The sequence below is a fragment of the Syzygium oleosum genome, unplaced genomic scaffold, assembly GCF_021117445.2.
Source record: "Syzygium oleosum isolate NSW1041296 unplaced genomic scaffold, Sole_v2.1 Sole_v2.22, whole genome shotgun sequence".
Classification (NCBI taxonomy): Eukaryota; Viridiplantae; Streptophyta; class Magnoliopsida; order Myrtales; family Myrtaceae; genus Syzygium; species Syzygium oleosum.
The window spans coordinates 5,638,713-5,663,191 of NW_026607506.1; the positions used below are offsets into that span (position 1 = coordinate 5,638,713).

At 39.1% G+C, this 24,479-nt stretch overlaps 3 protein-coding genes across 10 annotated transcripts in view; all 3 read right to left on the reverse strand.

Moving 5' to 3' along the window:
• The window catches only part of LOC115662982 (probable amino acid permease 7), a 28,206-nt gene extending 25,026 nt beyond the window's left edge, over nt 1–3,180 (reverse strand). Inside the window, exons 1-4 of one of the 2 annotated variants that reach the window (XM_056321189.1) lie at nt 2,830–3,175; nt 1,641–1,877; nt 1,337–1,430; nt 25–239 (exon numbers count right to left, since the gene is read on the reverse strand). In XM_056321189.1, the coding sequence (XP_056177164.1) occupies nt 25–239; nt 1,337–1,430; nt 1,641–1,877; nt 2,830–2,914 (631 nt within the window). In that variant the 5' untranslated portion in view covers nt 2,915–3,175. Of the gene's footprint in view, nt 1–24; nt 240–1,336; nt 1,431–1,640; nt 1,878–2,829 lie in introns of both variants that reach the window. The other variant, XM_056321190.1, reaches the window with a different exon arrangement.
• Nucleotides 3,181–9,241: 6,061 nt separating this feature from the next.
• Nucleotides 9,242–15,359, reverse strand: LOC115669881 (vacuolar cation/proton exchanger 5-like). Of its 7 annotated transcripts, none has more exons than XM_030591037.2 (13): nt 15,313–15,359; nt 14,364–14,522; nt 13,910–14,167; nt 13,758–13,825; nt 13,644–13,672; nt 12,914–13,110; nt 12,608–12,820; nt 11,904–12,041; nt 11,210–11,326; nt 11,077–11,130; nt 10,240–10,356; nt 9,958–10,051; nt 9,242–9,819 (listed from the first exon to the last, which is right to left on the reverse strand). In XM_030591037.2, exons 2-13 carry the CDS (start codon nt 14,403–14,405, stop codon nt 9,806–9,808), a joined length of 1,341 nt encoding a protein of 446 aa, XP_030446897.1. In that variant the 5' UTR covers nt 14,406–14,522; nt 15,313–15,359; the 3' UTR covers nt 9,242–9,805. The 7 variants fall into 7 exon arrangements, with proteins under 7 accessions (XP_030446897.1, XP_030446896.1, XP_056177170.1 ...); XM_030591036.2 differs by lacking the exon at nt 15,313–15,359 and adding an exon at nt 15,105–15,230; XM_056321195.1 differs by lacking the exon at nt 15,313–15,359 and adding an exon at nt 15,079–15,213.
• Nucleotides 15,360–18,061: 2,702 nt separating this feature from the next.
• Nucleotides 18,062–21,713, reverse strand: LOC115670100 (cytochrome c oxidase assembly protein COX15). Its single transcript, XM_030591301.2, has 7 exons — nt 21,429–21,713; nt 20,553–20,851; nt 19,962–20,187; nt 19,635–19,880; nt 19,406–19,516; nt 18,766–18,897; nt 18,062–18,610 (listed from the first exon to the last, which is right to left on the reverse strand). The coding sequence occupies exons 1-7, from the start codon at nt 21,606–21,608 to the stop codon at nt 18,437–18,439; spliced, it is 1,368 nt and encodes a 455-aa protein (XP_030447161.1). The 5' UTR covers nt 21,609–21,713; the 3' UTR covers nt 18,062–18,436.
• Between the last annotated feature and the right edge of the window lie 2,766 nt (nt 21,714–24,479).

Consider the following 24,479-nt stretch of genomic DNA (forward strand, 5'->3'; position numbering starts at 1 on the left):
TCTTAAAGAAAGCACCTTACCTACCTATTACCTGTGCCAAACCGAGTCCAAGCCCGATCGAGGAGTAGGAGAACGACATGATTGCTGCAATAACTGAAAGCCAACCCATATTGTGGAAATCTGGAATCTGTGACATTACTATCTGAACTAAACCAAATAGAAGCATGTAGACACTATCTCCGTAATCACACGGAGAATCATGACCTTCCCGGTGATAACAGTTTGACTTCAGGATTGCCCTGCGCCATTAAAATGGAAGAAACGATTATCATCAATCTGAACTCTGAAGTCAATCACCAAAAAACTAGACATGTTAAAGTAACTCATGCTTCTCTCTAACAGCGTTGTCGATATTGAAAATGCATGAAGGACAATAAACATGAAATATGTGACGTCACGCTTCTGCCTAGCTCTGGAAATTGAGTATGCATGAAGGATCAAAAACACATAATCATCACAAACACTTGATAAAGTTGCGGGGCTAATTAACACTTCTACAACCAGAAAACCACATGCTTTTCTACCCAAGCCAACCCCTAAAATATCAGGATTAGTGCAAAATACATTGATTCATGATGGTACACGAAGTCCCTGACAAACACTAACTGCTAACTTTAACTTATAAACCAAATAAAGCATATAGGAGACTGGAAAACTGTAAGTCCTTTACTGATTTTGAATTCAAAATTCAAAAGGGAGTACACCAAGTCAAGTCTCCACAAGTTACGTAAGCTGTAGTTGATTTTTGTCAGGGAACAAGATAATTGTCAAGCGGCTCAAACTTGGTCCTAGGAGAAGTTCATGAAACTAATTGAGTATGGATTCTTATGTCTCATGGACTACAGATTCAGTACGTACTCTAGGTTGGTCCTCTGATTAATACTTACTTTCAAAATTGGCATTAATTGGAGAGGAACTGATACTGGAAAGCATTTCCACCTACCCTCTCGTAAGATTGCTAGTATTTGCAGCCTGGCAGGTAATTTTACAAGTATACACCTCAATTTGCAATGACTATTGTTCCTCCTGTCAATAAAAAAAATATATTTTAGACTTCTAATATAAGTAAACAGTAGGTTGAGAGAAAGGCGATAATTACAGGACAATGGAGGCCAGTCTCCCCAACTTCATCTCAAGAATGACTCTGTGTATAACATAATTTGGTCCCGATAAAGTACACGAGTAGCTAAGAAAGTCTGTGAGGATCCCGATTTTACTTTTCTTTTCTCTCCTTCTCTATTCCTAGTTCAAAGCAATAAATTTTTGAAAGAACCCCAAGCTAGTGCTCAGATGAACAAGGACGGAAAAAAAAAAGGTTCGAAGATGATATGAGCACCTTACACTGGCAGCAGCTGTTATTGTATAAGCGATCCCAGTCCCGTATAAGTTCTCCTGCGCAAACACTCCACATATTACCTGCTGCTTCTCTCCTGAAAAATCATCGCCTCTGTTGTCATGTCCTTTTAAAATATCGCGAAATTCTCATACTTTCCTTCTTCTTCCGTTTTCCTTCTCCTCATATTTTGCCAGGAATTTTGAATTATGAGAAGTTCAGTGGATATCCACCTTGAAACATCAACACTTTCACATGACATCTTTTACAAGCAACTGTCATTCAAATGTTGGGAATCTGCACTGACCTAAATAGAGCTTGACAGCTTCCATGTAAGATCGATTTCTGATGGTTCCATATTCCGGGTCGGGGTACTTGTAGCAATCGCACAGAAGAAATGTGGAAATCATGGTGATGCCCGCAAAGCATAATATGCAAATGGGACCAAGAACCCAACCAAGTTGAGCCATGCTCCAAGCAAGAGAAAGCACTCCTGCCCCAATTACTCCGGTTATAATATGCGCCACCGCTGTCCATTGTGTCCCTTCAAAGAACAATAACAAAGAATTGCACAGGCTTGTTAACAGTGTTGAGGCGTAAACTATTCATAATGGATCACTCAATTATACAAAATTGCATCAGCCGACAGTCTCATTATTTATATTTGAATTGGATTTTTGGTAAGCTTGAGGTCCTCCTTCCTGATGTTTCTTGTTGGGACATCTTTGATAACCACTAACTAAGAAGATATGAAAACATAGCGAAGTTTTGCAAATCCTAGACTAAATCGGGGCATTAGAAGTATAACCATTGAAGCTCATATTTTTCAAACTCTAAGCTGGCCATTGCAACTTCACAGGAAATTCAAGTGCAACTTTCTGAACGGTTCACTTTGCTCTACCACAGAAGAAGATTAGAAAATGCAACTTGTACAAGCATTTGCTTCATTCTGTTCTCAGATCATTATGACCACTGGAAACATTGGAAAAGTTAGATTTCTCGAGAATGGCATGAAAATCAATAAAGTGCTAGTAATGGGTGTGACTCATTATTTCTCTCTGACTGGGGGTAACTGATTAGCTTGGAGATATCAGAACAACAGTAATATCCAAGACTAAGTTGGGTTTGGGGCGTTGGAGCAATAACCATTGAAGCTCATATTTTGCGTACTCAAAAGTTGGCAAAATTGCAACTTCACAGGATTCCAGATTCCAATTGCAACTTCCAAGTTACCACCGAGAAAAAAGTACTCTGAAGTTCTTAACAGTTCCCTTTGCTCAACCACAGACCCAGATTACAAAATGCAACTTCCACAAGCATTTGCTTCATTATGTTCTCTAATCAATAGGGTCACTAAAAAACTTGAAACAGAAAGCATTAGAACAGGACATGGCATGAAATCCTCCCAAAACATCCTAAAGCCCATATTTTCTAGTTGACAAGGTCAGCTCGCACAAGAAACAACATGAAACTCAATGAGCCAATGGGTGACTTACCAGTTCTTTTGAGAGGCGCTTCTGATGCACCGTGTGAAGAAGTGCTCTCAAGCAACGGCGACTGTGGATCATCTTCTTCACCCATCACTCTTTTCAACACCCAAAGAAAAAGAACAAGAAATATGAATCTCTCTTCTTGTTTTTCCTAATGTGGACTGTTCAGCAAAGAATCATTAGAGGAGGGGTTTATAGCTTTCTCTCTCTTCTGTGTAATCAAGTAAATCGACAAGTTATTTATACCCACTTTTAGATTGTTCATCAACCCTCCTACGCAACCAGAAAAACAGGTGGTTATGTTAACAGTAGAAGAATCGCCTCACTGGCCCAAAGAACAGAGCAAAACAGAAACCACATTTGACGAGGGCAGGTGTTGAACGTTTGGTGATGCACTAAAACGACGTATGAAGCAGCGTCGTTTTTCTGGGTATACTATGCGCTAGGACACGAAGTTCTACTAAATCTTAAGTGGGTATGTAAGATTTGTGCTAATCCTCCGCTGGATGTTAAAAGCGCGTGTGGATAGACTTTTATGTTTTACTTAATCGAAATTTCAGGACACGCCCAATTCGACTTTATTTTCAGAATCGAAATGTCTGAAATTTTCGTAATCTGTAAATACCGACACGTAAATACGTATATAATTTGTTTCCAATCTAAATGACGTCTAAGTTTAAATTTTTCTGCGACCCTTTATCAATATCAACGCCTCATATTTTTTTTTCTTGATCTGAAATTCGAAATGGGACTTTTATTGGATGGAAGAAAAGTCATCGAAAGCAATTTGATTAATCTTAAGGCACATGCTGCATCATCATCCTGGGGATGCTAGAGGATTCTTGAATAATTGAATCTCAGATGCACCAATCCCCGCAAGATCATCTTCTTCTTCTCCTATGAACAAACAAATGTTTCATGGTCATAACGTCACCGTCGCGAAAACTGGTTGGCTAGAAAAATATTAGGATTAATACCACAAAAAACTTCAAACTGAAACATTTATGACGAATTTATCCCAAATAAATTTTTTGACCACCAAAAATCCTAAACTTATACATATGTGATAATTTTACCCTCCGCTAATTTTCGTTAAATTTTACCATTAAATTTCTGAGTTGGATAATACATGGTAGTTGACGGGTGTATTAGTTTGGGGTTTTACCCTCCACTTATCACAAGTGTACCTGTTTGTGATTTTTCATGATATTAATCCAATTTAACGGAAGGTAAATTTGTAATAAATACACCAATTTTGGTTTTTTGTGATCAAAAAATTAGTTTAGAGTAAATTTGTCATAGGTGTACCAGTTTAGGATTTTTTATGGTCAAAACATTAGATTTTGGTAAATTTGTCATAGATATACCAGTTTGGAGTTTTTGGTAATATTAACACAAAATGTTAATATAAACGAGGAGGGAGAAAATTTAGATGCAATGTCGTTTTCAAAGAGTTCGTTTCTTCAACAATTTGCTCCTTTCTTGATCTTTCTTTGAATCTGTGGGACACGAGATTGAATCAACAGAGCCATACTGATCTTACTAAATTCGTTATATGAAATTTTCTTATTTTGTTCCGTTTTGTTTTGTAGAAAATTTTCATCCTAAAAATGATCTCCCGAAATGGTAAGTTGATGGGAAAATGTTTTCATTATCAACGGCAATATATGTATAAATATTTTCGTTGACAATGAGAATATTATGTTTTTTTGTTCTTCTATTTCCGTAAGCAATATAAATAATTTTTTGGATAATATTTTTCAAATCATTCATTTTCGATAAACAAACGAAGCATTACAGGGCATTTATTTCACTGAAAACTTTACGATAAAAGAAATATTTTCCCTAAAAAACGTTTTCCGTGAATCGATTAGCTTTCCATCATCCAAGTACCATAAATTCATAAATCAATTTTCCAGATTTATTTTTTTAAAATAAATGGACCCTTTACTCGGCATTTTGAAATTTTGGGTAACAAAATCTAATTAGTAGTGCTTGTAATCGTGTCAAAGATGTTCATAGGCGAAAATAGGTTGATTAGAATTTTTTTTGCCACGTGAAATTCAGTCCCCTGCCATTGCCAAAAATGAAATGACTATTATTGACAAATGAGCTTTTGCCGTGCGACGAGGAAACTACTTCAAAAATCGGCAATTTTCCGAGGTACAAGTTTCGTGCCCCCATCCATCATTTTCCAGTATCTAGAAATAGAGACTTGGTACATCTCCGCACTGCCATTTTTTCTTTTTAGACTTTTTGAAATGCATTTCTCACCATGAAGAATTTAAAGACCCCCCACGATTGTACTTTTGCAATTTTGTAACTATTCACAAATTGTTTAACTTCGATCTTACAACTAATTAAGGCATATTTACAGACCTCAAATCATATCAAAGAGAATCCAATTCAGTGTACGATGTCACGACTTGAAACATGAGTACGACCGTGTACAAGGATACACGTAACATGCTAAATACCTAAATGTTTGAAGAATATATGATGTATCGGCGATACATCCATAATATGTAAAAGGTATCTTTAGCACGCCCAAGTTTAGCTTGAGTTTGAAAATAAATATCTAATTATCATTAAGATTTGCAAAGCTTTCGGGTATTGGCACCCATTTGAAAGTTAGTGTAGTCAACACTTACTTTTCCGATAGATGATGTCGGTTTGCAACAACAGTGTTTGAAAATCAAGTACTCTGCGAGTGAGCATTTCGATAATATGATTTGAAAGTCGGCGCCGTTGAAATTTGGTTTGGAATAGAAGAAGTTGAAAGTCGACTCCATCATTTAAATTTGCTTAACTTCGATATTGCAACTATCGCCTATGTGTAGGCTTCAAATCAAATCAGAGAAAATTTAGTCTCATGTATTACACGATAAATCTAGACACAAATTCAACTACGTACGGGATACACATAACATGTTAAATGTCCGAATGATTTGCCGAATATATGATGTATTATAATATCTTCATAATTTCTAAAGATATTTTTAAGATAAAGCAACTGTGCTAACCACGTGTAATAAACTCTACCATAACTTACCTAATTGAAAAACAAATTGGAAAAAGTGAATATAGGCTGGTCTTGACATACAACTACTATTTCCACAAGATATTTCAACATTTTTTCCTGTCATTTTCTAAGAATTTAATATCAACATTTAAAGGTATTTGCGATTCTTTTTTTCCAGTTTAATTAGCTTGTTTATGAGGAAATTTGTCGATATTAAAACTAGGCGATTAAACAAGCTAATTGTTCCTTCTTTTCTATGTAAACATTATAAAAAATATAATATGATCCTAATACATTTTCTATAGGGGAAATTACCACAAAATACTAAACCTATTGAAGTTGTGCTAATTTAGTCATAAACATTTTGACAATTTGTCAATCTAGTCTTTTCAACTAATTTTGACCAAAAATTGTTGACGTTGATGATTTAATTTAAACTTCATTTCCTTTTTTCTTTTTTTCCTTATTTCCATCTACCAGCGAGGGCATCCCAGCCCTCGCACGCCTGGGTGAGGCCCCTTGCCATCACCAGAGGCCAGCGAGGGGACCTTCACCTAGGAAAGGCCCCTTGCCCAACCCTCACCAGATGTCGGTGAGGGCCGACCTCATCGGCATCTGGCAACTAGCGATGGAAAATAAGGAAGAAGAAAAAAGAGAAGTGAAAGAAAAAAAAAAATGTAAAAAAGATTCAAATTTTTTTAAAAAGAATTGCAAAAATTGCCCAATTCAGCGCTAGCCGTACCACCTAGGACGACTGAGTTGACTAGACCACCACATATGTGATTTTCGACAAAAATTAGCAAAAAAGACTAGGCATTGTTTGCTTCGCGAAAAATGAATGATTTAGAAAATATTTTTCTAAAAATAATCACTTGCATCACTTAAAATAATTAACCAATGACAAGTACATTCATTATCGACAATAATTTCTATCTTAACATTTTCGTAAATGATGAAAATATTTTTCATTCATTCATTTCATTTTTAGGAAAATGTTTTCTAAATAATTCACTTTTTGCCAAAAACAAACGGAGCCTAAATTAGCAAATCTTTAAAAGGTTTAGGACTAAATTGGCAAATCATCAAAATATTTACACAAGTGTGCAATAAGTTTACAACTAAATTGATCAAATTGAAAGGTTTTATAACTAAATTGGCATAATTATAATAAGGTTATGACTTTTTTGGTAATTTTACCCATATTCTGGCAAAAATCAAACAATGCTTTCAAATCTCAGAAAAAACACATATGTGCATTTCTACGTACATACATAAGATATACTCATATCCTGCGAGTTAAATACATGCCGCGACCCATTCGAATGTTGTATACGCTACATATACATATCTACCAAAGTAGATTAATGAAGTGTGCAACAACAAAAAAAGTAGATAAATAAAGCAGATATTCATTAATATGGTAAATGACAAAAAAAAAAAAAAAGGCAGATGAATATTAATGACATGCATTTCCTCATTTAGCATACACGCAAAGAATTCACGAAAGTTTGTTGCTAACGATCATGTAAGTCCCTTTCCAAAAAAAAAAATCATGTAAGTCAGATTTAGATAAAATGACAAAAACCATTTCAATTATTGGATTTAGCAACTGGGAAAAATAAAAAAAGTTGACCAAGAAAAGAAAAGGTATTAATTCGCCATTTGGGTTATTTTAAAAGGTTTTAATCATTAAAAGATGAAACAAAACTAATTTATGTGCATTTAGTTCGTTAAAATTTCATAATAAAGGAAAATATTTTCCATGAAAATCATTTTTAAGAAAAATTGTTAGTTTTCATTTGTTCGATGGTGTAGGGAAAGTGATTTCCTTCTTACCAGGGAAAGTTGTTTTTTCCAAATTTAAGTTTGTTGTCTTCGGTCCATGAAAAATGTTTTCCGTAAATCGATCAATTTTCCGTCATTCAAATATCAGAAATTTGAAAAACAATTACAGACTTTTTCTTCAAACAAAACAGACATGATATATTTGTGCACTCGCCGGGCACAAGTGAGCCTAGGCAAGGGATGGCCGGTGAGGGCTGCAATACCCTTGCCAACCCTTATCCTCATCGGACTTAGTGAGCGCAACGGTTGCCTAGGCGTTGCACAAACATGCCAGATTAACTTCTGTGAACTCGTCGCAGTGCCTGGGAGACCGAGAAAAAGGAAAAGAAAAGAAAAGGGAAGAAAAAGAATTTTTAAAAAAAAAATCAAAAAAACAAAAAATATATATAAATTATTCATGTAAGCAATTTCTAGTCAAAATTAGCAAAATGGACTACATTGGCAAATTATCAAAAAATTTAAGATTAAGTTGAAAAAATTGAAAAGCTTAGAGACTAAATTGGCCGTTATACAATAGATTTACGATTTTTTTGGTTTTTCTCTCAAGAAAAATACTTTTCAGAAAAATATTTTCCTCTTTTCATATTACAGAATTAATTTTCCTTCAAGCATGCATATTTTTTTTTATCTCTTTTGACTGGTCATTTTCAGCAAACCAAATGCATGAAATTCTAGAAAACTAATTCGCAGAAAAGTTCTTCACCATGACCTAAGTTAGAACCTATGAGCCAGTTAAATCATCCCTATAAATATATGGTTATTAGGTTATAGTTCATTTTATGCAACAATATGATTATGAAAGATGCTTTCCAAGAGATAAACATATGGGAATTTATACACCCCAAAAGTAAATTAAAGCATGGTAATTAACAAGGGTGATCGGCTCTCGCACAGTCCGATTCTCGCCCAGGAATCGGGAATCGAAAATCGGACCAAAGGGACCGGTTCCCAGTTTCTGGAAACGGGAACCGAACTAATGCCCCTTGAAATTGGATCGAAACCTGACCGACCGGTCCGGTTCTCAGGTAGGCCAATGAAACCGGTGACAATTAATTTTTTTTCTGTTATTAATGTTTAAGATAAAATTAATGATGCTCTTACTAATCAAGGCAATTCTACAATAATTGAGTTAAGTGTAACAATGTAAGTTCCCCAAAAAATTTTCTAATTTGCAGCAAAATTTGGTAAAAATGAGCAATTGCTGTTGTGTTTTGATTAGCTTTTATCATCTAACTCACGTGCATTAGTAAACACAAACTCTCCAACATTGAAGGGCCTTCCTTTGTAAAATGGGAAATAGATTAGGGTTTTTTTTATAAATTTTTAAGAAATAAAAAGGTAAAAAGTTCGGTCCAGGTGGTCCACTTGAAATCGGGAACTACACCGAAATTCTCCAGTTTCAAATTTATGGAACTGGACCGGTGCCCCGAGAACCGCCCAAAATTCCCAATCCATTCTAGTCAGGACAGTTCATTTTGCTCACCACTAGTAAATAGGGCAGCGATAAAGTATCATCACAGCTGAAAACAATCAAAGGTTCCAAACTGAGTGTTGCGAATAACTTCCGAATTTCATTACATGGGCAAAATTAAGTGATGTAAATTACATCAAATTGACTTATGTATCTCTAAACATGTGAACGTCTCAAACCATTATTCCGCCGCCCGTATCTTTAAATTCTCTATGTTACCAAAAGAAAACGAAAAATAGGTAACTGTACAAAACCAACTTGTACGGAGCCATTCCGTGATTAGAGTAACAAGATAAAAAAAAATTGAGATAGAAAAAGAAAAGGAGACCTTTCATGAACTGATCCAATCAGTTTGTGATGGGTCTCAATTGCTTTTGTTGCAATCAAGGTTGACTTGTGCATGCGACTGACATCGGACAAGAAGCGAAATAGTTTCGGACTTCCCTACCGACAATTCTTCCTGATCTTAAATATAAGATGAAGGAATTGCTGAAACAAAATCCGGCTGATATGCTCGATCGAAGGAGACTATACTGAACACCCACCGGCAGGAGCTGGAGATATGTAAGGCCGAAAGTGGCGTATCTAGATTCATATTAAAGCGTGCGCTTCTGAACATCCAACCTCGTAATCTCCCTATATCACTATTGTTTATCATCTGTAGAATATCGTAATTGATGAATAGGAATATTTCATGACAATATTAATTTCCATAGAGCAAACTGTGAAGTATGAGACAGCCTACGCGATTTCAAGCAGGAAAACAAAGTTTTTTTGTGGACAGTTAGGTACTAACCTTTGGTTGGATCAACATGAACAAAGAAACTGGCAGCGACGATCACATAGGAAAGTATTAGCATCAACCCTTTAAAGTAATTAGAAGTTCCTTCCTGCAGATTGAGAAAATTTTAGAGAATAAATGTTGAGCAAATGTTGAAGTGGAAAGGTGAAGTATTGCGAGCAATACAAAACATGGCAGAGGAGATGATAAATCCTCAGTCATCATGGAGGACAAGCCATTAGAAGTATAGATTTATGCCACCATAAAATAAAGGTAGCAAGCTAATGCCTCACAAACCTGGAGCAAGAAGGCCACAACTAATACGGTAATGAAAAGAACTGCCGTTTCAAAGAGTTGGAAATTCAAGTCCATAGGGAGCCCCATTATCCATGCAACAACCACACAAAAGGGTATCTGCAATGACGAAAATACAAAGATCATTGGAGAACATATGGGGGACATCATGAAAGGAACATTCTATGCAGATATTGTCGCACACCATTACACCTACACAGTTTGAGCCAAAAAAAAATTGTTCGTCATTTCCTACAAGGAAGCTAAAACATAACCTTATTCTTTTCAGTGTTCTAACGGAACTATCAAAGCCAAAAATTGGTATCAAAGAAGTAAGCGATGACAAATCATCCTAATAATCTGAACATCAATGAAGAAGCCAGCATGCCCAACACGAGAAATGCATGGTGGAAAAAAGAAAAAAGGGTCCAATGATGCTTGAAATCATCATAGCCAATACAGCTCTAAAATGAGCAGCTAATTGAATCTACCGATGAACGATACGAATGACAATGACGTCTGACAATACCATTTAACCAAGAACATACATAGAGAAGTACCAAGCTAGAATGTTTCTAAGGTATTTGAATGGAAAGGACAGCAAACAAGACATTTACAACATCTACATAGATGAGAAAAGCATATATTAACCATCCAAGTAATTTGTACATAAAATTAATTCGTGCATCCAATGTCAAACATTGAAGAACTGTTCTTCTGTCATCTTAACTGACAAATAAAATTAAAATTGATTATCAAAAGGTAACATGCAGGTTCACTTCAGAATCTCTGAATAGACAAATTATAAAATCAATCAAGCTGCAATGACAAATGACCTACCCCAAACATAGAAATTTGAGTTGATGATCCTATAGCCACTCCCAGAGATATATCCTGCCAATGAAATCATAAATATCACAAGGGCCGATAATAAATAAAAAAACACCACAAAGTGAAAAAGGAAAATGCTTACAAGTTTGTCTTTCATCGCAAACATTATAGCGCTTGCATGTTCTGCTGCGTTACCTACGATAGGAAGTAATATCACACTAATAAATGCAATAGGTACTTTCCAGGCTGAGGATGCCCCCTGAAATGTCAAACAACAAGGGAACTCTTCAATGATGAACCAAAAGTAAACTGAGTGGTACCTCATAAGTAAACTTTCAAGAACTTTAACCAAAAAAAAGAGGAAAAACGAAGAGGAACAAGGACACCCATACTTCAAGAAGCACTACTATTAAGTTAGCCAATATGATTGAGAATAAGCACTTGAAAGATTGGACAGCCATAAGATAAAGATGAAAAGCACCTTGAGTTGGTTTTAGTTGAATATGGAATTCCCCCAAAAAAACTAGACATAAAACTTATGACTACAACATTTTCTATATATTTAGATTTCCCCATACTATCTGACTCAAAACCAAGCCAACTGCTGAAAAGAGCTTTTGACCAGAAGATTACTACGACATCAAAGGTATTCATAAACCACGAAGACGAACAGGAACTGTGGATAAAACTGCTAAAACCAAGCTTCGATAATTTACAATTTGCAGTAATTTTCCAAACATATCAGATAAGCTTCATGAGAAATTGATATGACAAACAGAATCCAATACGACCAATATCTAATCTGCCAAAAGTGAATAAAGAAAAAATGTCGATACCTCTATGGCATCAACCAAATAGTCTGATAAAAATGAGATCCAAGCAGTCATTACTGCAAGCCAGATTATAGATTCCCACTTGGTGATTTCTGGGGACTCATCGTCATCCTCTGCACTCTCCCCACTTGGACTCACTTCCTAGTACAAATAAACAGAGACAAATTTAGTGCAAAAGAGTAAATGCATCTCAAGATAAATTTTATGAACAACCTTCCTCAAGCAGGTATTGGGAATATGTTCGCAAGCACCACCCACCAAGAGTGGCTTACTAAGAAACCACAGCTGAAGCAATTTAAATCAAAAAAATCCCGAACAATTTCGAAGTACTCGAAGAGACCATTGTTAAGACTCAGAATTCCAGAGTGCTACACACAATGCTATTATTCGTAAACTGAAAAGAGGAAATATTAGCAATAGCAAGAGGCAAGGGCCTGAGCATGATAAGTTTGACATAGAAATCTCAAATCAGCACTTTAGTAAGCCTTGAACACAATAACCGAATAAGGACAGAGGTAGTCAAAGACAGAAGCACTCACAAGCTCCGATTAACCAAGTCATTTACAATTGGATCAAAACTTTCAAAGGAAAAGTTGTTCTTTCTATGGATGAACCATGAAAACAAACAAGAAATTCTACAGCATGAGGAAGTAGGCAATAATTAAAACAACAAATACAGGTTAAAGAAAAGATTGAACCTAACTGACCTCATTGAGAGGGACATATTGATTTGATTGACTCCTCAACTGGTAAAAGAGATAGGCAGCATATGCAATTAGCATGACGCAGCTGCTGAATCTCGAGAGAGCCAGTTCTGACTTCCCAAAGTGCACCTCACTGTGTGTGTAGTGAAGGACAGCAGGAAAAAGTAAACCCATGACAGCCATCAGTAACAACCCTGAGTTTACGACAGCAGTTGACTGCACACCAAATCTTAACGTGTCAGGAAGAGAAACATAGAACAGAGAGTGTATGTCAATCATAATAAAAGTGGAAAATAATAATGGGGTTACCTTGTTAAAAACCTGTTCCTTCTTCATGTAAACAAGCCCACCGGAGAAGAATGCACAACCAAGGACAAGCAACATATTTGAAAGGATTGAACCCAGTAATGACTGCTGAACCACCCTGATCATTCCGCTCCTCAGTGCATGTATTGATATAATCAATTCGGTTGCATTTCCAAAAGTTGCATTCAACAGACCGCCAACTGCAAGTTCCAATTCAATATGTCAACCTGTAATCCCCTGGAGTAATGTCAAAGTATGCATGACCATCTGTTTGCCACTGACCAATAGAAAATTTTTCGTTTTAAGCTAGATGGAAGAAGTAAAATTTAACATTGGGCAGTTCTTGAAAGGAGTAAAAGACTGTCTATTCATACTTGTGAAATAATTCATACAAAAAATTTTGCTCAAACAACGAGATGAGGTTCTCCATTAAACAATATTAGGTGGTGAGAGAGACTCAGATTTCACAGTTACATGCATACGGGTAAGGAAAGATTGCGTGCATTACACGCTAATGAGGTCCTATACAGGCCTATAGGTGTAACAAAATAAAATACCAAAAAAATTTCTCCTGTCAAAAACAGAACAAATCCTTGTAAAATCTTGCAAATTAACCCCGTCGACGCTTTAAACTATAAATACCACACAATTTTTAGAAAAAAAAAAGTGTGAAGGGAGAGAATACTGAATATGGTCGCATCTTATTTACACTTAGATTATCATTGACTCTCACCTGTAGCACCAGTGTAGAAAGCCAGTTGCCTACATCAAACAAGATATAGACATGAGCCTCAATCAAACCAACATGTCCAAAAGATAATCCAGCAGAATAACTAAGAGGCCTTACTCTGTAGCATAACCTAAACGCTCGGCCAAAGGTGTAATACCCAGTAAACTGAAAAAGAAAACCCAACCCTGCAGTCCAGCTACAGATATTAACAGGGCATACTTGAATGCACTATATTGTAACAAATGTGAACGTAGACGATCATAACTCACATGATGGCCAGTCAAATTATGAACCAAGATGGCTACGGGGCCAAATGGCATGAGCAAGTTGAGTTTATTTGAGAAGACAACTATCTTTATACTTCTGCACGCACAACTGAACATGTTAACTCCTCCAACTCGAGAAGTTCCTGAAAATGGCCCTTGTTCGGCTGCATGAAAAGAACTCATCTTCTGAAAGACTTTCGACGTGCTGGATGCGCTTTTATCCTCAAAATCATGGGCAGATCTTTCCTGGAGCGATCCCATCTGTTACATAAAATTCCTTTAATAGAAATCATCAGCCATAAGAATTGGTCTTTGAATCTAATATATGCCATTAGACATAACTAGTGGAGAACAGAGAAATCTAAATAACAAAGGAGTTGCATGGAAAGGAAAGTCTAGAGTATGACAAAGTCTTCTAGAAGAGATACGCTCGTCTAATCTCTTTTGGAAATCCTACTTCGATTTGAGGTCGCTCGCCGACTTGCAACTTGTGATCCATTTTCTTTTACCAAAAGCACGACAAGGATCTCGTATCCATAAGACCGCGGCGGTGCATTTACGTGCCCCCACGTACTTTGATCACGGTCGAAAGGAATCCCAGAGAGGCCAACTGGATCTGAAGCCACACGAAAACCCGAAACAAATTAGACGAGAAAACAGCCGCCCGGCAGGTAGCAAATTGCTCCCAATTGAAAACGAAAATGTCAGACAACCACCTCAACATATGTTCCACGGGGTACCCATCTCATTATCTAATCCGGTTTTATCTCAATCTAATCTACGTGACTAATTTCCCCACGGGTCGAAACACGCCATGCGCTATGTTATAACTGGACAGTTACGTAAAACCATAACAAGCCGCCTGCCCTAGAACAGGCTCTGATTCGCCATCGAAACTGCCGATTCAGACAATCCACGTCCCCCCCTCCCTCAAGAGCCATCAAAAACCCGGCAGCATTTCACACGGGGAGAAAGCCCAAATCCGGCGACCGCTCATCGACCCACGATCGGTCGAGGAGAGCTCTAGCGATCCCCGCTCGCGCAAGCCCGCGACAGATTGCGCGCGCACCGGGACACGGAACCGCACCCGAATCGCGCGAGAGAAATCTTTCGAAACGAAAAGGAGATGGACAGAGAGAGAACAAAAAATGCGCGCGGGGCAAGAATCAGACCCCGGATCCAGAGAACAGGCCCTCACCTGGCCGAATCAGGACGGTGAGCCCCGCCGGACAACGATCGATCGGCCGACGACCGGAGAGACGAAACGGGGAAACAGAGACAGAGAGAGAGAGAATCTCCTTGGGAGGAGGGGAGGGGAGGCGAGGGGAAAAACAGGGGAGGAAACAGGGGAGGAACAGGAGGAGGAGAGAAAGCACAGGGGGGGGGAAGGCCGAAGGGAGCGGCACCTGATTCTCTGCGGCGGACGCGTCCGAGGATGCTTTCCAAAAGGAGATGGAAGGCGTTGAGGAAGACGAAACGGGAAGCCAAATTATTTTATTATTATTTTTATTCATTTATTAATGGCAGGGAATATTTAATATATATATATATATATATGAACAATTCAAAAAAGAGGAGAGAGAGAAGAAGGAAGAAAAAGAAAAAAACCGAAACGGAGTCGTGATTCAAGGACGGCGGATGGGTCGTGTGAGCGCCTCTCTCTCTCTCAGTGAAATCTCCTCGAAACTTCGCGTAACAACCAAAAACAGAAACTATAAAAATACAATAAAATTAAAATATAAAGCATTGAAGACCGTTTCATAACTAGCGCCGGTTTTCACACAGTTATCACGCGCATTGCCGCATTTCTTATCCCCCCGTTTTTTTTTATTTATTTATTTTATTTTTTACCTTTCCCCGATTAATTTCTTATAACCGGGATTTTGTAATTAATTTATTTCGATACGCTTATTACGGAAGTTACGTCGAGATTTGGCTATATCGCCCCTTGCGGGTTCCGCTCTTTGAATCGAGACGATTTCTTGCCTTTTCTTTCTTCTCGTCTTTATCTTTTCTTTTCGATTTTTTGCTGGAGACGAAATTACCCCGCGCTCCTCTCGATAACATATATATTGAGGTTAAATGTGGGGCCCGCTCTTAATTTAATATTATATCTTGCCTTTTTTTTTCCTTCTTCTTTTTCTTTCCAAAATTGGTATCCGTTTTCCCTGGACAAAATAGTTTGTTTGAAAGCTAGCTAGCTAAATCTTTCTTTAATCACTTACCTTTACCAAAAAAAAAAAAATCTTTCTTTAATTAGTTGTATATTTCTCTTTTCTTATACTAAGGAAACTATTGTAAGTAAGAGTGAAAAGAACCGTCTATTTATTTAATTATAAGGAAAATATCAGTTTTGGTACGCATTTCATTTAATTATAACTTAGATATGTGCCATTACGCTGTAGTTTGTGTATTTTAGTTGCTCAACTTTCAATTTGTTCGGGAAATCTAATAGTCCAATTTTTATTTATTTGTCGTGCCATCATTGCATGATGTTAGATACTTTCGCACACACAAAAATATGACAATGTTAAGTACATAAAAAATTCTAAACATCCATTATTAACATGCAAATGCAAAAGAAAATGCTCCCTAAACTATTATTACGTGGAATACTATTTTTTTCCTTGATTACATGATATAATTAGAGATATTATGGCAAATTGTAATGGCGTTATAAGACAACCCATTCAAACCATTTGCAAACACATATAATTTTGTCAATTCTAAATGCATCAGAATTTTCATATAATAATCAATGAAAAGATAATTATCCTCAAAGTAAAAATGTACTACAATAATAAGTTGCATATGCAACTTACCAAAAGATATTATTTGTTCAGCTGCTTGGTTCACCTAAAAAAGTTACTCTCTCGAAAAAAACATTTTGCTTGAATCGGACAAAAAATATTTCGATCGCATCAATAAAAGAGTCATTATTCACTTTAAAAAATATATATGAAGGAATAATTTTCAATGTTTAGTGCAGGAAGCTCCAAATGAACTTGTGGACATAATTGATTACTGTTCTCCATTTGCAGTTTCATCATCATAGACACCTTTAAGCAATTTAGGTCATCTTCAATATTGTCTTTCATATTGACCGCACTACCAAAAAAAAACAATACAATGAAAGATGAGTAAATTGTGTATAATGCATTCATCAATCACAATATTCAATCTTTGAGTAAATTCTCATAAACTTATACCACAAATCGAAGTCGAAAAATTGACGATATGGGGATTCTCTAGGAAATAAAGTTAATAATCGGTGAAATAAGTTTGGAAGAAGACAAACATGAATGAAACGTTGAAATATACTGCGGGTGGTGGAAGAAGTGATTAGGGTGAAAAAAGTTGTTTGAAATGGACGTGGGTAGTTTTGTCTTTTAATAAAAATCGAAACACAAGATAGGGAAGAAAAAAAAAAGGGTAAGAACCAATCCAAAATCGAGAATGGGACCCGCAAAGAATAATGTAGTCCGGTGTCACGAGCCGATAAGGAGGCGGAAAATAGGATAAGCCCATGTTAATTACTATTTCCATGTTTACAAACGTGACGTCATCATCAGCAGTGGTGGAAGACTTAAAAAAAAAAAGATATTTGTAAGACGGCGTCGTTTCATCGGGCCCCTCGTCGAAGTCCCACTCTCTCGTTTATGGAGAGAAAATGATATGGTTGATAGCATTTTAAATTAGACCCAAATCTCGATCCTAATTTCCTCTCCTGTAATTTCCCCTCATCTCATAATTACAACTTTTTTTTTTCTCTCTTTTTGGGTCCTTGACAATCATTTTTTTTATAATTTCTCTCTCCTTGTCTGTTCAATTAATAAATACAGCATCAACGTGACAGGACCAAGCGGCAAGACACATCGCGGTTGGGCACAAGAACATCTATAAATGGGTCGGTTCCATTTTAGGACACTTTGAACTTAATTTGGCTTATTAAATTAAACAGAGCTTATGGCTTAAACCTAAGTATAATATTTTATTTCGAATTGTGATACATTATGCAAGCGTTAAACAGAGTTTATGGCTTAGACCTTTCTTTCATTTTTTTTCTTCCACGGCCGAATTGAAATTTGAAAAATTGAGCATATGAGTCGGTCTTCATCTTGCATTTCACGTGAACTTGACAAAAACACCACCCTATTTTCCACGCTAACTAGAAGACTTCTCTACCAATTTGCTGTTGAAACGTAAAGTTTGTTGACCCCTGCACTAATCCTTCTCCTACTTTCGTAGAAATATGCAAGCGACTGCTCCTGTCATCCAATCGATGCTATGATCAGGAAATTGTTCTTCTCTCAAATTACAATTTGTTTCGTCGCGAAGTCGAAAGCGACTAAATGGGAAACGGTCAAATGACGCTACAAGTTGTTCGGAGAGCATCCGAGGACTAGAAAAAGATCTGGATCCTCTTACGTCCTACGAAAAACTTGGGTAACAGTAGTAACACGATGAGGAAACACGGTAAATAATCACCGCTGTCGAATAAATAGCCTTACAAAAATTGTCCGACTATGGTCATGTAGTTTGTTTCACGATCTGAGGGAGAGATTTGAGGAGGGACGGTGACGGCTTGCGCACGGTGTGATTTAGCAGGAGCATGAGGGTAAGAAGGGTCAGAGCCCCAGCTTGATGTGCGGTGCCTAGCGAAACAGGCACGTACGATAGAAGAGTCGATACCCCTAAAGTAACCTGCAGAGAGAGGCAATCCTCAGAATTCGCCTTCATAGGACGCCAAAGACAGCTCTTTCCCGAGAACTTAAAAGCTAGAGGAAGGAAATATGAGTCGTGAACTGTTAATACCATGCAAAACTGAAATGAGATACAGCAGCAAACTAAGAAGTCACCTGAAGAGCAGCCATGCCCACAGTACTTCCAATCAAAGATCGAACAGCTGGATGTATGTCTAGCTTTCTGGTTGACCACCAAAGAGTGCCAAGTGCGACCAAAGTAGCGGTTGCAAGAATGCGATGGTCAAGCTGTGTGTCAAGGACAACAGATGCAGCAATTAAACAGCACGACCTATATGAAGCTATTCTCAAGCACAAAACTTACGAAGAGAGGACCACATCAAGCAGAGTTCTTGTCTACAAATTTCAGCATTACGAATATGTGCACGTAAGCGACAATGGAACAATTATTACACATGGTAATCATAGTGCAATACATATATGCGGGTATCTTAAGGCAATTGACATGGCCTTATCATGTGTTGGATAACCTAAATAGTTTTCTGACAACTGTTAACCTAGTGGACTGTCATTATTTAATGAGTTCATTAATTTTGAGATGAGTCAGTCTTGCCCAATCTTTCACATGAGTTTTGCATGCCATCTTTGAGGTATTGCATAGAAACATATAAGCCAATGGGAAAACCCAAATGCACTCCTGCTTGTTACTTAGAATAAAAATCCGAGACCATCCTATAAACTATTACATCCAAGGAAATCAACTCAAAAAGTGAAGCTGGTGAACCAAAAGAAATACCTGCACCAATGATGTGTTCTCAAAGAAATTGCGCATTAGTGGCTTCATTTCGAAAATATCATCAGGGATCCATGTATCCCCCATCTTTGGAAAAGTATTAAACGCGTGTCCCTGGAAATTAAGCACATGAGGATCATCTAATCTTATCGATAGCAGAAAAAGAAACCATAAATCATCTATTTGCATGTTTTGGAAGATAAAAATTGAAGTAGACAGAAAAATTACGTACAGCATCATTTCCCGCGACAAAGGCTCCTGAGATGGCTGTAACACCAACCAGCAAGCTTAAAGGAAGGGCAAGTCTCTTAACTTTTGCTGCCCCACAAACCCAAGCTACTGATTCAGCAGGTGGCTCTGGCATAACGACGGAAAGAGCAGTCCAGAAAAGGCCACAGTATATGGCAAAGGCTGACGTTAGGTGAGCGGCAAGACGATATGGACTTACCCTTGGTTGAGCATATTCAGATGGCGGCTCCTAATTAATATAAAGAAAAAGAAAGTTCTTAATAAGAATGGCATGCTGAGATACAAATAAACAGAGGAGAGTGCTGCCTACTTCTAGACCACTTTTGACCATCCACCAGCCAATTAGACCCTGCCCAGCACCAAGAGCGAAAAGACCTGAGAGTTTCAGCCCAAGGCGTAGAGTGATGTATCCCTTTCGAAGGAAGTACGAAAATGGCAAAGCAAACATGATTCCTAGAGCCCTTCCCCACATTCTATGGCCGTACTCCATCCAGTAGATAAATTTGAAATCTTCAATACTCATCCCTCTGTTTACACTACAGGAGAATACATAGGCCAAGCAATGTCAGAAAGAATGGATCATACGTAAATTCAATTTGGACCGAAACACCAGCTCTGTCTTATTTATGCTAGCAATAAACAATGAAGTGTTCCAACAACAAAGAAATGGAAGTGAAACTTCATGGTATAAGACAGCAGCCCTTCTCTCCCCACATATATGTAAAACTTGAAAAAAACAGTAGTTTACACAGTTAATGATCATAAGATATAGGCGTTACAAGGAAGAAAATCACATATATTGAGACAACAAATTAGATGTCCTTTTAAGTAATCAGTCCGTGGTGATATCATTATTTGCTTTAGAAACTATTAGATGCAATTCGATCCCGCTTGACCATACCGTTTAAATTCAGGAGACTGCTTGTATTTCTCGAACTCCAGCAACCACTCCTCATCAGACAGAGGAGGAAGGCCACCGGTGAATTTCCAATCAGTCATGGAAAGACCGGATCGAGTCAAGCGCGTGGCACCGCCTAGTATCACCATACTGAATACCCATGCGGCCGACCCAAAAAGCCAGATCCCAACCCACTTTTGAGCTTGAGGCCCTCCGGTCACAAGCAGCTTCAGCCCCTCTTTGCTCTGCAATGGAACGGACGTGGTGGTGGACATGCTCCTCCATAGCGGCAAATGCCTCACCTGTAATAAGAGTCAGGATCTTCCCTTTGCACAGAAAAAGCGAACCCGCTCAATGAGCGAGCAGCACATCTCATATAAGCAAGGAATTGACAAGAGCAGGACAGCATTATTGGGAAATGCAAGTAAATCCTTATATCCCTTCAATTCTTCTATGCTAGGAAGCATCTAGCTAGCTTAATACATGCTCATAGCTCATATTTCAAGTAAATTAACCGGTACGCTTACGATTAACACCAACAAAAGAGCTTCGATGTAGAATTCAGACACGCCATTCGCACAACAAGATTTATCGGATTAACCATTTCTCTGTTGACGAGAGAAACGAGATACAGAGAATCCGTACAATCACATTCATTGAGAAACTTGCGAGTGAGCAGCCATTGACGACGACAATCAAATCCCAAGAACCAGAACAATTCCACGAACTACTCCGACCGGCGAAAGCCCGTATCATCCAAAAGCTGACGCCTTTCGAATCACCCATTCCCCGGAATGACAACTCCGGCATTTTCTCTAATCGGTGCGCAAAAGGGTGGCAAAAAATCGAATTTCGAAACGCAGAGAGATCGATCGAAACCTTGGCGGGGAGCGAGCCGAACACGCGAGACGAGCTCCTCCCGGCGGCGGTCGAGGCGAACCACCTGCACGGAGGGTGCTCCGCCGGAGGCCTGGGCGGCGCCGTGGCGGCCCGGAGGGGGCCGTTCGGGGCTCCGTTGCGCTTCAGGAACGACGAGATCGCTCGGCCACTCCTGAACATGGCTCCCTCTCTTCTCCTGTTCCTCCTCGGTCATGGCTTTGGTGAGGGTTTTAGCGAGGGATTTAGCGTCGGCCGACGAGTTCAATCAGCGACGACGTCGCCTGAGCCCACTGTTTTACTTCACAGTCAGAATTAAAACTTCTCAGCGATTTTATCTTTTATTACGCAAATGCCCCTGAGGTTATCGGGATAAGGGATGGTGTCACGAAGGGTACTTGAGCTTTGACTCAACGTACAATATAATTCCTAAACTTTGTTTCAATATGCAATGTTATCCCCGAATCTTTAATTTGTTCATTATAATTCCGAAACTTTTGGATTATGTTCAATCTAGTACCCTGCACTATATGAAAATATCCAGTGTTATCCCTGAACTTGAATTAATGGAATGATAACGTTAAAAATTATAGTTTAGGGACTAAATTGAACATGTAACAAAAGTTTGAGGATTATATTGAACAAATTTTAAGTTTAAGAGCGACATTGCATATCATGTTAAAGTTCATGGACCACATTATACAAATTAAAAGTTTATGGACCACATTACACATTAGGCTAAAATCAAAGAATCGAGTCTCGGCTCAAAAAGCCAATTGGACCATTGCGTACAGGTATCCAATTTGAGTAATTGATGCTACCAAGAAGACCTTTCGGTCAATTAATGTGAATTATTAAAAAAACGCTCTAACTTTTCTTAGACTTAAGGAATTCCAACTTTTGAAAGTTTAAGTTTAGTCTTTAAGTCAATTGTAGGATTTCATTTTGAGCTTTTACAGAACACTTTTAATAGAAATATAAAATTCTCTTGGCTTTCTACCATAGTCTCATATTTGCTTAATATTTTGTTATACTCCACTCGTTACTTACAAATAGCAATCGAAACATTTATGAATCAAAAATTTGTACGCTGGATCATAAATTTACAATTAATTGGCTATAGTTGATTTTTCATTCAATATTTACTCATAATTAATCTTTTCTTATTTTGTGTACTTTTCTATTTTTATTTTTGACTGGTTAATTTTTTTATATTTTCATTTCATTTAGATTTTTCTCAAAATTTTCAATTATCGTCTCTCTTTTATTTTGTCTTTAGGAATTGGCTATAGTTGATTTTTCATTCAATATTTACTCATAATTAATCTTTTCTTATTTTGTGTACTTTTCTATTTTTATTTTTGACTGGTTAATTTTTTTATATTTTCATTTCATTTAGATTTTTCTCAAAATTTTCAATTATCGTCTCTCTTTTATTTTGTCTTTAGGAATAATAGCACAAGAATTCCATGAATTTTTAAAATTGATGCAACGTTATTCTTGCACTTTTTTTTGCGCAATTGGAAATCAAATAACCTTTAAGTGCTTACGTGGCTGCCATGTGTCACATAAGTGGCTTTTACAAATTTTAAAATTTAAAGAATTATGATGTTTAAGCCTTTATCAAGATTGAAAAAAAAAATATGGACGATGGCAAGCATCGCGAAACTTGTTAGCTGATATTGAATCACAGGCCCTCGCCATTAGCTAGTGGGGCCGCAAACCCTCGATTGCCAATGCCGAGGGGGTCGGCGAGGGCTTTGACCCTCGCTAGATCTATAGCAGAGGTTGGCCCTCACTATCTGACGATAAGGCCAGTGAGGGTCGGTCGGTGAGGCCTGCAACTACCTTGTCGACAAGTGGCAAGTTCGACGAGTGATCTTTCTCTCTCTCTCATGCGAATACACAAAACACACATATTCAATGGCCTAATTCCAAAAAAAACCCCAAACTTTACACTTTGTCCCAATTATACCCTGAACTTTTTTTTGTCTCAAGAAAAACCTCAAACTTTTCTCCGAGTCCCAAATCTACCCTACCGTTATAACTCCATCCAATTAACGTCGGAAAAAAAAAAAAAAAAAAAAAGAACCGGCACCAATGCGCGGCGTGGCCAAGCCGCCGGTGGCCGCCGCCACGCCCGCCGGGAAGGAGCGGCGGCCTCGCCTGGGCCTTCCGGCGGCGACCCTCGCCGACCCGGGCGAGTCGCCGCGAGGGCCTGCGGCCCGATCCGGGGCGAGGGTCGCGCCCTCCCCGGATCGGGGCGCAGACCGCCGGCGACTCGCCCGGGCGGCGAGGGTCGCCGCCTCGAAGGCCCAGCGAGGCCGCCGACCCCAAGCGAGGCCTTCGCCGGGCCTTCCCGAAGGCGGCGACCTCGCGGCCCGGGCGAGTCGCCGCGAGGGTCTGCGGCCCCGATCCTGGGGAGGGCGCGACCTCGCCCCAAGATCGGGGGCCGCAGCCTCGCTGGGCGACTCGCCCGGGTCGGCGAGGTCGCCGTGACCTTCGGGAAGGCCCAGGCGAGGCCTCGCCCGTGGGCCGCTAACCCCAGGCGAGGTATGTAGGCCCCGATCCTGGGAGGGCGCGACCCTCGCCCCGTGGTCGGCCGCAAACCCTCGGCCGGCGAGGGTCGCCGCGCCGGGAAGGCCTAGGCGAGGGCCGCCGACCCCGGGCGAGGCCTCGCCCGGGCCTTCCCGAGGCCGGCGACCTCGCCGGCCCCGGCGAGTCGCCGCAAGGGTCTCAGCCCCCCGATCTCGGGGAGGGCCGCCTCCCCCAGATCGGGGCCGCAGACCTACGCGGCGACTCGCCCGGGGGCCGGCGACTCGCCGGGGCCGGCGAGGGTCGCCGGCTCTTCGGGAAGGCCCGTGCGAGGGCCGCCGCTCCTTCCCCGGCCGTGGCGGCGGCCACCCGCGAAGGCTTGGCCACGCCACGCCCGGTTCGTTTTTTTTTTTTTTTTTTTTCCGACGTTAATTGGACGGAGTTATAACGGTAGGGTAGATTTGGGACTCGGAGAAAAGTTTGAGGTTTTTCTTGAGACAAAAAAAAGTCAGGGTATAA